We start from the raw sequence: 14886 nt of genomic DNA on the forward strand, positions 1-14886 counted from the left end.
GGTCTGACAATAATTTGGGAAAATTATTATTGTTTCATATGGCTTAATGCTCTTAGGCACATACATGTTAAGAATTATTTTTTTCTTGGCAATTGACCACTGTATGATTATGAAATGCTCTTCTTTACCTTTCATATGTTTCTTTTGCTTTGAACTACTGTAAGCTTTATGCATGCAAATAATACAATTCTGTATGATTTTCAAAATTTCGTAATTCTATCACTCCAAAGGTGGTAGAATAGAGATATAAACATGAACACAAATATGGATATGGAAATGGATATAGATTTATGCACAGACTATAAGATTTAGCCACTTTATAATTTACCAGGGTGTGCTTAGAGGATAAATTAAAGCATATACTAGGAAAATGAGATTACAGACATATCTGTGCTTTCACACGAAATGTATTTCACAGTATAGGACTTATGATGAAGCATACATGTACAAGTTTTTGTTTGACACACTTCTTTTCAGTTATTTTGGATATATATCCAAGAATTGGCTTGCTGAGTTATAAGGCAATTCTAAGTTTACCTTTTTTGAGGAGCCACAAATTATTTTTCATAGTAGTAAAGTGCTTTTGGATTGTATACTTATAGAATATGTGTTATCTTGGACTTTGTAATTCAGAATTAGCCTCAATCTAGTCTTTAAAAAGATAATAAAAACTGGGCAGATAATTTAAACTAATTCAATAATAATCTATTACCTCTTATGATCTAGGATGATCCCAATTGAAGATAATTAATAAAAGAAAAAAAAAAACAGACAAAAGTTCAGCCCTAGGTAGGTCTTGCTTTATTAAGTGCATGTAGAAAATCTGGCTGTAAAGAGAATGTGTACAGACAACTTGTATTTGTCCCATTGTCTCATCAACTACACTCACAAATTCGAAAGTATATTCCCAAGGGGAGATTTTCACACAGGGAGCATAAATGAAGGCTTTTGATAAGGGTAGAAGTAAATGATGGGCAAGTTTGCAATCCATTAGCGGTTAACATTGTTTGTCTCAGGAAGGATTTAGTAAATGTTAGGTACTTTTGTCATTTTCTCCTGAGTTGTCACTATCCTTCTTCCATCTTCTTCTCAGGCAAAAATGTTTTCTACAATGCTAGAGTCTGCCCTCATTGTTCCTGAAATTTAGCTTTGAGCTTCTCCACTTCATTTGGTATCTTTCATGTCTAATAGAGCTAAGCTTCACCATGTCACTTGTCCCCTCAGAACTCAGCTTCAGAATCTTTCCATTTTCATGGTTTTAGGTTCTAGCAAAATAAAGAAAATAAGTTGTGGCTTACATTATAAATTGGAAATTCTGAGTTTCTTAAGTAAGTTCCAGATCTAACTGGAGTTTGTCATTTTTTCTGTGTGTAGATCACATCTCATAGCTACTGATTTTATAGTCTCCATGTTGCATTGTGATGTGTGTCTCCTCGGGTCCACTTGAACTTACTTTTCAGCAAGCTTTTTCCAGCATTCCAGCAATCTGGAGCCACACAGTAATTTCTCTCGTGCTACAAAAAGGTCCTGTTCTCTTCCTGTCATGTTTGTTTTGTGAAAGGACGTTGGATTAGGTTCACTGTAAGTGCCGAAAACAAAACAGTAGATTAGCTCCGTGATTTCACCAACTCAGTTTCCTTCTATATTGTTAATTTGCCCTCTTCATCTGCTGGCTTTTATCTCTTGTACAAGACATCTGCAGAAGCTCTGGTGGTCATGACTACATGTCAGCTAATAGGAAAGAGTGGTGAAATGAAGAGTGTGATCCCACCCTGATTTCTAAGGACAGTGCTGGAAGGCACATACATTTATGCTTGTAGTTCACTTTACAGCTTGGGTACATAGCCATACCTAGCTGCATTGGTGATTGGGAAATATATTTACTTCAGTTAAAATAGAGTATTTTTTTCTCTCAGTTAAAATTAAGTATATTTTTGGGATCCCTGGGTGGCGCAGCGGTTTGGCGCCTGCCTTTGGCCCGGGGCGCGATCCTGGAGACCCGGGATCGAATCCCACGTCGGGCTCCCGGTGCATGGAGCCTGCTTCTCCCTCTGCCTGTGTCTCTGCCTCTCTCTCTCTCTCTGTGTGACTATCATAAATAAATAAAAATTAAAAAAAAAATTAAGTATATTTTTAAAGAAGGCAAAATTGGATATTAGGGAACAACTGGCTCCATGTATCCCAAGAACGGATGAACAGACAGCTTATCTCCTACATGTCAGTTTTCAAAGCTTGCTCACCTGTTTAATGGGCATGAGGTCAAATGCATTACTAATTGCAAATTATGGCTTTCTTTTTTATTTGGGTAAGTGATAACGAGTCAAAGGATGTGTAAGGTCATGCTTATGGGGTATGAGGTGGGGGACTGTGGTGGTGAAGGGAATCCTGTTCTAGAATCAGGTAGTAGGCATATGCTTATTTGATTTTGGCCACATACCCTTTTGGAATAGAAGTCACTCCTCCCTGAGTAAATTCCTTTTTTGAAGAGAAAATGTAGTAGAAATGTTTGGGTGAGAGTGCAAATCTCTTTGCTGTTCTTGATTTTTATGAAGAGTCAATTGAGAGAAATTATTATTATTATTATTTTATTATTATTATTAAAGGTTTTACTTATTTATTCATGCGAGACACAGAGAGAGAAGCAGAGACATAGGCAGAGGGAGAAGCAAAACTCCATCCCAGGACCTCAGGATCATGACCTGGGTCGAAGGCAGATGCTTAACCATTGAGCCACCCAGGTGCTCCAATTTAAAGAAATTAATCCAGCTGCAGTAAAAAGGATGCAGATTGAACTTTAAGGATGACTTTTGGCCTCTGAAGACTTTTAGTGATGTCTTAAGAAAACAGAAAGTGATTTTGGCATCTCTTATGATGGCTGCATTCTTTTTTTTTTTTTTTTTAACTTATTCACACACACACACAGAGAGAGAGAAAGGCAGAGACACAGGCAGAGGGAGAAGCAGTCTCCTCACAGGAAGCCCAATATGGGACTTGATCCCCAAACTGGGATCACACCCTGAGCCAAAGGCAGGCACCCAACCACTGGGCCCCCCAGGCGTCCCTGTATTTTTTCTTTCTTGTCATGGCTTTGGTTTTGGTATTACGGTAATGCTGACCTCATAGAATATATTAGGAAGTATTTGTTCTGCTTCTATTTTCTGTAAGAGATTGTAGAGAATCGGTACAATTTCTTCAATAAATGTTTGGTAGAATTCACAACTGAAATCATCTAGGTCTAGTGTACTTACTCCAATGGCATCAGCAGTGATGGTCCCTCTTCTGAGATTGGCAATTTGTGTCTTCTCTCTTTTTTGTCTGTGTAAAGCAGGCTAGAGGTTTATCACTTTCACGACTTTATTTTAAAGAATCAGCATTTGGTTTCATTGTTTTTCTCTACTGATTTCTTGTCTTCAATTTCATTGATTTCTGCTGTAATTTTTATTATTTCTTTTATTCTATTGATTTGGAATTTAATTTGTTCTTCTTAAAATTTATTTATTCTATTATTATTATTATTATTATTAGTTAATATAATCTCCACTCCCCAACATGAGCCTCAAACTCATGACCCCAAGATCAAAAGCTGCATTTCCTCCACCAACTGGGCCACCCAGGTGCCCCAAATCTAATTTGTTCCTTATTCTCTAGTTTCCTAAAGTGGAAGCTTAGATTATTGATTTCAGGTCATTCTTCTTTTCTAAATTTTGTGTTCAATGCTATAAATTTCCCTTGAAACACTGCTGTTTCTACATCTCACAAGTTTCAATAAGCTGTATTTTCTTTTCCATTTATTTCGAAGTATCTAAAAATTTCTCTTAAGATTTCTTTGATTTATGTGTTATTTAGAAATGTATTGTTTAATCTCCAAGTACTTGAGAGGTTTTCCAGCTATCTTTTTGTTATTAGTTTCTAGTTTAATTGCACTGTGGTCAGAGAGCACACTTTGTGTAATTTCTATTCATTTAAGATTGTTAAGGTATGTTTTATGGCCCAGAATGTGATTTTTCTTTTTTTTAGATTTTAATTATTTATTTGAGAGAGAGAGTGTGGGTGCACAAAAGAGAGAGTATGAGCAGAGAGAGGGGCAGAGGGGGAGAGAGAAGTAAATTCACTACTAGGCAGGGAGCCCAACACAGAACTCAAGCCCAGGACCCTAGAATCCTGACCTGAGCTGAAGGCAGATGCTTAACCAACTGAGCCACCCAGGCGCCCCTAGAATGTGATTTCTCTGGGTGAATATTCCATGTGAGCTTGTAAAGTATGTGTACTCTTATTTTTAGATGACATAGTCTATAGACATTAATTAGATCCAGGTGTTTGACGGTGCTGTTCAGATTAATTATATCCTTACTGATTTTCTATCTTCTCCATCTGTTCACTTCTGATAAGGGATGTTGAAATCTCCAAATATAATAGTGGATTCATCTATTTCTCCTTGCAGCTCTATCAGCTTTTACAACATGTATTTTGTGGCTTTTTTGGTTAAAAACTTTAGTCTAACTGTTGTTAGGTACACACATATCAGGAATTAAGTTTTCTTAGAGAATTGACTCTTCTACCATTATAAAATGCTTTCTTTGCTCTCAAGTCCACTTTGTCTGATATAGAATATTTGTGAGAGTATATACATATTAGAAAAAAAATCCAGAAACAACCAAATGCCATTGACAGAAGGATAAATGATTTGTAGTGTATTTACACAATGGAACAGTACACCTAAATGAAAATGAGTGAATAACAGCTATACAATACAACTTGCACAAATCTCATAATAGAATATTGACTGACCAAAACAGTCCTAGAAAACAACAAATAGGGATCCCTGGGTGGCTCAGTGGTTTAGGGCCTGCCTTCGGCCCATGGCATGATCCTGGAGACCTGGGATCAAGTCCCACATCAGGCTCCCTGTGTGGAGCCTGCTTCTCCTGTCTCTGCTTCTCTCTCTCTCATAAATAAATAAAATCTTGAAAAAAAACCAAATAGTAATATATCTTTTCTATGAAGTTCAAAAGTCATCAGAACTAAAATGTATATTGCTTGGCACAGATATTCTACATTTCATGGATTGTAAGACGCAAGCTGAGGAAAAATTTTTGAAAGAGAAACACTGGAATGACAAACCAGAAATGAATAAAAATAGTTCCCTCTAGTGGAGATGGTGGTAGTTTGGAATCCTGGTGAAAGGTTTTGGAATAAAAGCAAATCCATGAGTATATATGTTTTACATAATTGCCACCTTGAAAGTACGTATTTTTCATGTTTGAAAAAAATTAGATCATAAAAGGAAAAAAGGAAGCCTTAAAAATAGGAAAAAAGGAAACAAATGAACTTGAACATATGTCCATTTGATAACATAATCTCAGAGAAAAAAAGAATTATTCCAAGTGAGCTTTGAACACAGAACTCTGTTCATCTTTAGTGAGATATAGATTAAGGATTTTTAAAAAAGAATGAATTTGGGAACTACAAATGAACCTTTTCCCTCTGTTAATAGTTTTATTTTTAGGAGTGATACTGGTATTGTAATTTTGAAAGTATTTTATGTTTTTTTTAAGATAAAGCAAGTCAGTAAATATCTTAAAGTTTTTTAGTGTTGAAGAGCTATAAACACAAAATCATGCCAAATCATGTTAAATCTGAGTTGGATATTACCAATATAAATTCAGGTTAAAAAATATATACATATATTCTGCACACTGAAAGAATTTAAAAGCAAGACATTCTAGCAGTGAAACTTGCTGGAGCTCACATTTATGTATTTACATACTTTTCTCCACTCTAGGGAATTAGGGCTCTTCGGAGAAATGGTTGAATATGGACCGGGGCTGGGAAAGGATAAGGTGGGCTCATCATTTCTGGATGTACCAAAGAGAAGCAAGCACCAAAGACTATTGGGGTGATATCAAAGACAGAGAGAGGGGAAGCCCGGGTGGCCCAGCGGTTTAGCACCGTCTTCAGTCCTGGGCGTGATCCTGGAGACCCGGGATCGAGTCCTACATCGGGCTCCCTGCATGGAGCCTGCTTCTCCCTCTGCCTGTGTCTCTGCCTCTCTCTCTCTCTCTTTCTCTCTCTGTCTCTCATGAATAAATAAATAAAATCTTAAAAAAAAAAAAAAAAGGACACAGAAGTCAACTTGCTCAAGCTGCCACTGGTAAAATTTGGGGCAATTTGATTATCAAAAAGATTAGTTATTATAAAAACTTTAAAGAAATACAACTTTACAAGTCCAAAGTTACAAAGTTATTAGAAAAAAAGAGTAGGGGGGGTTGACTGGGTGATGGGCACTGAGGGGCACTTGATGGGATGAGCACTGGGTGTATTCTATATGTTGACAAATTGAACACCAATAAAAAATAAATTTATATAAAAAATTAAAACCACCAAAAAAAAAAAAAGAAAAAAAGAGCAGAAAAGATTTACAGATGACCATTGCAGACAGTTATTATATAAGATACAACAGAAATTGGTAGTTTATGAAAGATAAATTCTCATTCTGCCTTTGGCAAGGAACGACAGTTTATGTCCACTTGATGAGAGATGACTCTTCTTGATGGAGGATGCAGGCGATTCATGTAAGAATTACAATATAACCATTTTGAAACTCCCATTAAATAATCAATTTGGGTGAATATCACAGTGCTTGTGAAACCTCTACTTCCAAATATATTGGGCAACGAGATAATTTGCACTGTGCCAAAATATCACCCCAGGGAGAAGTTTATATCAATGTGATCTAGGAACTACCATTTTTTAAAAAAAGATTTTATTTATTTATTTTAGAGACATAGGAGAGAGAGCACAAGTGTGTGAAGGGCAGAGGGGGAGGGAGAGACAAGTAGATTCTGCACTGATCAAAGGGCCCGACGTGGGGCTTGATCTCAAGACCCTGAGATCATGACCTGAGCCAAAATCAAGAGTCACATGCTTAACTGACTGAGCCACCCAGGCACCCCTAGGAACTACCTACCGTCTTAATGAAATAATCAAATTGGCATGTACTAATACATGTTTTGTTTTGTTTAGTTTTTTATTTTATATATAGAGAGAGTACAAGCAGGGGGAGAGGGAGATGGAGAAGCAGACTCCCTATTGAGCAGGGCTCCCAATGCAGGGCTCCATCCTAGGACTCCCGGATTATGACCCCAGCCGAAGGCAGACTCTTCCAGATGCCCCTCTCATCGTTAAGCAAGTATAAGGGAGAAGTTATATAATATAATCCCATCTTTTCATAAAAAAAATACCCCGTCTATACATGTTTACAAATATGAGCATGTGTGTGGGGGGTATGTGTGTATGTGTGCATGTGATTGTGTTTGGATAAGCGAGTGTGAATCTGAATAAAGAAATTTACACACAAGTTGTTAATAAGGATACCTGAAAGGCAAGAGAAGGTGATGTTAGGGAGGAGAAAAAAGAGAATGGAAAAAGATGTATTTTCTAGAAAAGTATTAAATTTTATTATATAAGCTAAACAAAATCTCTAGATCAATGAGATAATGGCAATAATCAAAATTAATTAATTTACCCAATGCCTTGACTGTTAAATAATTTTAAAATTTAATTTCTCTCAATGTTACATTAAGATTAAACAGAGGCTTGGGAGATATACAAAAGACTCAAATCAGCTTTCCAGATGTCTGAGATAAAGAATTCACTGGATGAAGTTAATAATAGATTAGACATTTCAGAAGAAAAAGTTAGTAAATTCAAAGCCATAGAGGAAGAAACTGTTGAATGTCAAACAGAAAAAAAAAAAAAAGGAATTTTAAAAATAAAAATAAGACCGGTGAGCTGTGGGACATCAGTCACCCTAATATGTGGGTAACTGGATTCGTTGATGGAGGGGAGAGAAATGAAACAATAAATAGTTGAAGAAATAATGGCCAAGCTGTTCCAAATTTAAATAAAACTGTGAATCTATATGTCCAAGAAGTTTAACAGACTCTAAGCACAATGATAATGAAAGAAGGTATTAACTGGGAGGACATGACAACCCTAAACATTTGTGCATCTACTAAGAGAGCTTCAAAATACATGAGGCAAAAAACTGATAGTCAGCAAAGATAAACTGACAAATCCACAGTTACAGTCTTGGTCTCAAAACTCTTCATTCAGTAATTGACAGAACACTTAGAAAATTGCCAAGGATAATGGCAGACTTGAACAACACTATCAACCAACCAACTTGACCTAATTAACGATTACAACAGAAAAGAATGTACATGCTTCTCAAATACACATGGAACATTCACCAAGATGCCATTCATTAGGTGGAGATGAGGTCATACTATGTAGAGTGGATCCTTAATCCATTATGACCAGTGCTCATAGAGAAGAGAAGACACATAGAGAGACACATATGATGAAAGAGGAGGAAACCAAGCAGACAAAAATCATGAAGGGCATTGAATATTTGATTATAAATTCTAGCTGACATTTATAGAACACAGCATCCAACTATTGCAGAACACAGGCTTTTCGTGTGTACATGGAACATTCACCAAAATAAGCCATGTCTCAAAAAATCTCAAAAGATTGAAAAACTACACAATCTGTTCTCTGACTGCTATGGAATTAAACTAAAAATCAACAACTAAGAGATACCCAGAAATTTCCAATGGATTTGGAAATGAAGAGTAACCTGTAGGTAAAAGGAAAATTTACAATGGATCTTAGATGGTATTTGAACTAAACAAAAGGGTATGTACTATAGGATTCCACTTATATCATGTGTAAGAATAGGGAATCTAGTGGAAGTTGGAAAAATGATGGTGGGGAAGTACTGATTGGAAATAGTATAAGGACATTCTTTGGGTTGATGGAAATGTTCGTATCCTGACGTGGGAGGTGCAAATTAAGATAGAATGCGAAACCGGTTCTATTTAATAACTGCTTCCAACCCATCACTTCTAGGTCTGCTAGCTGCAATGTTCTACAGCCACATGGTGGCAGTGTTGTAGAACTGACCAAAATTCTCCCTGAAACTTAAGTTCCTGTTCTCTCTAGTTCAGATCTTTAGTTTCAGGTTGTCTTCCACTCTCCTTTAAGTGATTTATGGCCTCTTTTGTGACACAGCGTGAACAATATCCTAAGGTGAGGACCTCACATTGGTCAGAGGCAAAGCTGTGGTATGACAAAGAATATCCTAATAGCCCGTGTTCCTTCCCTGGTCCTTCATGCCACTTCAGCTCCCTTCCTAAGGTCTACTTCTTGGGCACCTGAGGCTCTTAGGCTGTCAAATTCAATGACCTGAGCCTAATTTGCCTTTACTGGGCAAAGGGCATTTACAGGAAAATTCAAAAGATAAAGGCGTATCATCCCCCTGTTATGTAATTTATATTTCCAGAAGTAAAGTTTGGAAATGGGTTAAATGCTTGTCAATTGGGAATAAAAAGTGCTTTATTCTGTTTAAGCCAGGAGAATAGGTACAAAATGGAGTTGCTTATGCTAAGCTCCATATCACCCAAACCAAGATGTAATGTAAGTCCAGTTTTAGGGCTCCCAGAAATGGAACCAATCAGGAATCAGCTGACCAGCACTGGTTAGGTAATTTGTCTGATAGACCCCTGCCATCTCCCAAAGGACAGTAAGCTTGCATAATTAATGGGCTTTTTTGCTTTGTACAACTTCCTTGTTCCTGCTCCATTCTGCCTATGCAAATCTTTCACTTTCTGTTGCCACTTGGAGTTCTTTTGTATTTGTTAAATTGGATGCTGCCCAATTCAGTGTTTGCTTAAATAAGTCTTAAAGTGTTTAATATGTCTCAGTTTATCTTTTAATGGTCCTTTTTCAGTCATCATTAACAAGAATGCACTAGATCTATATTGGAGGACTTGGGGGATTTTCAAGCTCTGTCGTTATGTAAGAAAAGCAAAATGCAGGGAAGTGTACAAGCTCAACAATGATTGAGCTTCCCTGTATGTGTATTTGTATAAGATTATAGAGACATAAAGAAAAGTGGGGAGGGCAGCCTGGGTGGCTCAGCGGATTAGCCCCACCTTCAGCCCAGGGCCTGATCCTGGAGACCCGGGATCAGTCCCCCCTTGGGCTCCCTGCATGGAGCCTGCTTCTCCCTCTGCCTGTGTCTCTGCGTCTCTCTCTCTGTGTGTCTCTATGAATAAATAAATAAAATCTTAAAAAGAAAAGAAAAGTGTGGAAAGGTACATACCAGGCTGTTAATACTGTTTACTTGGGATGAGATGGGAGTACCAGGAAAATCAGTTAAAAAGACCTTCACCAAAAAGACTCAGGTTAACAACAGCATGGATAATACTTTAATTCCATTTACTTAAATTATATATTCTGTGTGGATGTGTGTGTGTACACACATATATACATCAATCTATGTATAAATAAATCTAGTTTTTCTTTTCTTTTTAAAGATTTTATTTTTATTTATTCATGAGAATACACAGAGAGGAGAGAGAGGCAGAGACACAGGCAGAGGGAGAAGCAGGCTCCATGCAGGGAGCCCGATGCGGGACTTGATCCGGGTTCCCCAGGATCATGCCCTGGGCTGAAGGTGGCGGTAAACCACTGAGCCACCCGGGCTGCTTTTCTTATGTTTTCTGCCTTTTATACTATGTCTAGACCTTGCCCACACTAAAATTATAAAAGTATTTTATTGCTATTTCTTCTGGATAGCTTTGCTTTATTTTATACTTTTGTCCTTAGTCCATCTGAAATTTATTTCCATATAAGTTGTGTGGTAGGGATTGAATAAAATTTTATTTTCTCAGTCAGTTGCCTGAGAAGATATCCTCTTTTTTTTTTTTTAAGATTTATTTATTTATTCATGAGAGACACAGGCTGAGAGAGAGAGAGGCAGAGACATAGGCAGAGGGAGAAGCAGGCTCCTCACAGGGAGCCTGATGTGGAACTTCATCCTGGATCCCAGGATCACGAGCTGAGCTGACGGCAGACGCCCAACTGCTGAGCCACCCAGGCGTCCCTATCCTCTAACTTTCTAAAAGGAGCTGTAGTGTATTGGCAGGCTGAGTCTCAGTGGCAAAGCAGTGTTGAGTATGGATTCAGAACATGATTGTGAAGCTGCCTTATGGCACTGGAAGGGTAGGGATCAAGATCTCTGAAGATAGCAATGGTAGGGCAGGGCCAGTGTGACATGTGGCTGTAGCTGCTCTCACCTGTGCGACCCCTATTGTACATGGAGGCTCCTACCATCTCTGATCTTCCCAAGATGGGTAGAGGTTAACAGATTTTTTAAATTATATTTTCATATTATTTTTTTTAAGATTTTATTTATTTATGATAGTCATAGAGAGAGAGAGAGAGAGAGGCAGAGACACAGGCAGAGGGAGAAGCAGGCTCCATGCAGGGAGCCCGACGTGGGATTCGATCCCGAGTCTCCAGGATCGTGCCCCGGGCCAAAGGCAGGGGCTAAACCGCTGCGCCACCCAGGGATCCCTATTTTCAATATTATTTTTACTAGTTTTCTCTCTAGCTCTTTATAGTCCCTTTTCTCAGAAATTGAGAGAGAGTGACATGTTTCCTTGGCTTCAGGGAGAGTGGCCCACTGCAGTGGTTCTTCTCTATTAGCAAGCAATCATATCTATAGCCAAGGCTGTTATGACTTCCAGCCCTTTCCATCTCACTATCTGGCCAAGGCACACTTCTCAGAAGTCAGAAACAGTAATGCTTACCTCCTCCTTTTGTTTGATTCTTTATCTCAATGCTCAAAGTTTTCATTACCATTTATTTCAGGATCCCCCAGGGCTGAAAGGACTCCAAAGTCTGCCTTATAACACTGGATCTCCTAGAGAGAGATTGCAGATTCTCCCAGACATCTTCTATCCTCTTTGCTCTACAGGTAAGAGAGAAAAATGACTGATACAATTTCTGGCTAAATAACGATAATTTTTTAAATAATAAGTTTATCTTTTATTGGTGTTCAATTTGCCAACATATAGAATAACACCCAGTGCTCATCCCGTCAAGTGTCCCCCTCAGTGCCCGTCACCCAGTCACCCCCACCCCCCCGCCCTCCTCCCTTCCACCACCCCTAGTTCATTTCCTAGAGTTAGGAGTCTTTATGTTCTGTCTCCCTTTCTGATATTTCCTACCCATTTCTTCTCCCTTCCCTTCTATTCCCTTTCACTATTATTTATATTCCCCAAATGAATGAGAACATATAATGTTTGTCCTTGTCCGATTGTGTCATTTCACTCAGCATAATACCCTCCAGTTCCATCCACGTTGAAGCAAATGGTGGGTATTTGTCGTTTCTAATGGCTGAGTAATATTCCATTGTATACATAACCACATCTTCTTTATCCATTCATCTTTCAATGGACACCGAGGCTCCTTTCACAGTGTGGCTATTGTGGACATTGCTGCTAGAAACATCGGGGTGCAGGTGTCCCGGCGTTTCATTGTCTGTATCTTTGGGGTAAATCCCCAACAGTGCAATTGCTGGATCATAGGGCAGGTCTATTTTTAACTCTTTGAGGAACCTCCACACTGTTTTCCAGAGTGGCTGCACCATTTCACATTCCCACCAACAATGTAAAAGGGTTCCCTTTTCTCCGCATCCTCTCCAACATTTGTGGTTTCCTGCCTTGTTAATTTCCCCCATTCTCACTGGTGTGAGGTGGTATCTCATTGTGGTTTTGATTTGTGTTTCCCTGATGGCCAGTGATGCGGAGCATTTTCTAATGTGCGTGTTGGCCATGTCTATGTCTTCCTCTGTGAGATTTCTGTTCATGCCTTTTGCCCATTTCATGATTGGATTGTTTGTTTCTTTGGTGTTGAGATTAAGAAGTTCTTTATAGATCTTGGAAACTAGCCTTTTATCTGATACGTCCTTTGCAAATATCTTCTACCATTCTGTAGGTTGTCTTTTAGTTTTGTTGACTGTATCCTTTGCTGTGCAAAAGCTTCTTATCTTAATGAAGTCCCAATAGTTCATTTTTGCTTTTGTTTCTTTTGCCTTCGTGGATGTATGTTGCAAGAAGGTACTGTGGCCAAGTTCAAAAAGGGTGTTGCCTGTGTTCTCCTCTAGGATTTTGATGGAATCTTGTCTCACATTTAGATCTTTCATCCATTTTGAGTTTATCTTTGTGTATGGTGCAAGAGAGTGGTCTAGTTTCATTCTTCTGCATGTGGATGTCCAATTTTCCCAGCGCCATTTATTGAAGAGACTGTCTTTCTTCCAGTGGATAGTCTTTCCTCCTTTATCGAATATTAGTTGACCATAAAGTTCAGGGTCCACTTCTGGGTTTAAATAACAATAATATAGGGGATCCCTGGGTGGTGCAGCGGTTTAGCGCCTGCCTTTGGCCCAGGGCGCGATCCTGGAGACCCGGGATCGAATCCCACGACGGGCTCCTGGTGCATGGAGCCTGCTTCTCCCTCTGCCTGTGTCTCTGCCTCTCTCTCTCTCTCTCTCTCTCTCTCTGTGACTATCATAGATGAATAAATAAACAAAAATTTAAAAAAAAATAAATAAATAAATAAATAACAATAATATAAAGAAATTCCTGGGAATGTCTTTTGTTATGCCAAAAAGCTGGGACTCTCCTTTGTTATACCAAAGACAGAACAAGAAAAATTAAAAGAAGGAGTGTCAAGTGATAGTAAAGATCTGATTTCATTCCAAACTAGAATCAGAATATAAAACATGTTCAAAAAAGGGACATCTCAGTGGCTCAGTGGTTGAGCATCTGCCTTTGGCTCAGGGTGTGATCCCAGGGCCCTGGGATCAAGGCCTGCATCAGGCTCCTTGTATGAAGCCTGCTTCTCCCTCTGCCTATGTCTCTACCTCTCCCTGTGTGTCTCTCATGAAAAAAAATATTAAAGAAACAGTAAAATAGAAAGAAAACTCTCAATGGATGGTAGAAAGCCATTTTTGTTGTTATAGAACAAAATAGGTGCATCTTTAGAATCCATTAAAACAACGTTGAGACAGGATAGATGGGATCACATGGTTGGTTATAATGAGAGGAAACTGTTTAAAAGGAATGAGAAGTTCTCAAAAATGCAAATCTGATCATGTAATCACAAATGGTTCAATACAGAAAGCAAGAGGGTACTTGGAGAACTTGGTGTTTGTTGGGGAAGTACTAGGGTAAGTTCTTGAATGAATATGTATGAAAAGAAGACAGAAGAGGGCTACAAGGGCATGGCATACATCTTGAAGAGTAACAACAGGGATGATAAATTCTAAATGTAATGAAGTTTTTTTTTTTTTTAAAGGCTATGGTGGTTTTACCAAAGAATCAAAGACATGTTTACAGGTATTAAAATGATCAAGAAAGGGATGTGTTTGCACTAGGAACTCAGGGATTAATGTTCATGGCTTGATGAGTGTTATGGGTTGAAATGTGTCCCCCCAAAATATATGTTGAAGTCCTTCCTAACTGCCAATAATTTAAAATAAAATCCTATTTGGAAATATGATCATTGTAGATATACTTAGTTAAGCTAAGTTCATACTATGTAGAGTGGTCCCTTAATCCAATATGATTGGTGTTCTTAAAAGAAGAAGAGATGAGAGAGACGTTCAGGAAGGAGAATTCCACATGAAGACACTGACACATGAGGGGAGGATGTGACAATGGAAGCAAGGATCAGAAATGAAAGAGGAAATAGTATAACTGATACCACAGGAATACAAAAGATCATAAGAGACTGCTATGAACAGTTATATGCTAACAAATGGGACAACGTAGGAGAAATGGATAAATTCTTAGACACATACAACCTGCCAAGACTAAATCATGAAAAAAGAAAAATATGAACAAATTACTAGTACAGAGATTGAATCAGTTATCAAAACTCTCCCAACAAACAAAAGTCCAGGACCAGATGGCTTCATTGCTGAATTCTATCAAACATTTAAATAAAAATTAGTATCAATCCTTCTCAAAA

The 14886-nt window shown here is 38.1% G+C and overlaps 1 protein-coding gene across 1 annotated transcript in view; it reads right to left on the reverse strand.

Moving 5' to 3' along the window:
- LOC140599614 (uncharacterized) overlaps positions 1-14886 on the reverse strand; it is a 136018-nt gene that overhangs the window by 38626 nt on the left and 82506 nt on the right. The window contains exons 7-9 of the mRNA XM_072762956.1: positions 11661-11821; positions 3249-3315; positions 1454-1579 (exon numbers count right to left, since the gene is read on the reverse strand). Coding sequence (XP_072619057.1) covers positions 1454-1579; positions 3249-3315; positions 11661-11712 — 245 coding nt within the window. The 5' untranslated portion in view covers positions 11713-11821. The remainder of the gene's footprint in view (positions 1-1453; positions 1580-3248; positions 3316-11660; positions 11822-14886) is intronic.

The sequence above is a fragment of the Vulpes vulpes genome, chromosome 7, assembly GCF_048418805.1.
Source record: "Vulpes vulpes isolate BD-2025 chromosome 7, VulVul3, whole genome shotgun sequence".
Lineage (NCBI taxonomy): Eukaryota > Metazoa > Chordata > Mammalia > Carnivora > Canidae > Vulpes > Vulpes vulpes.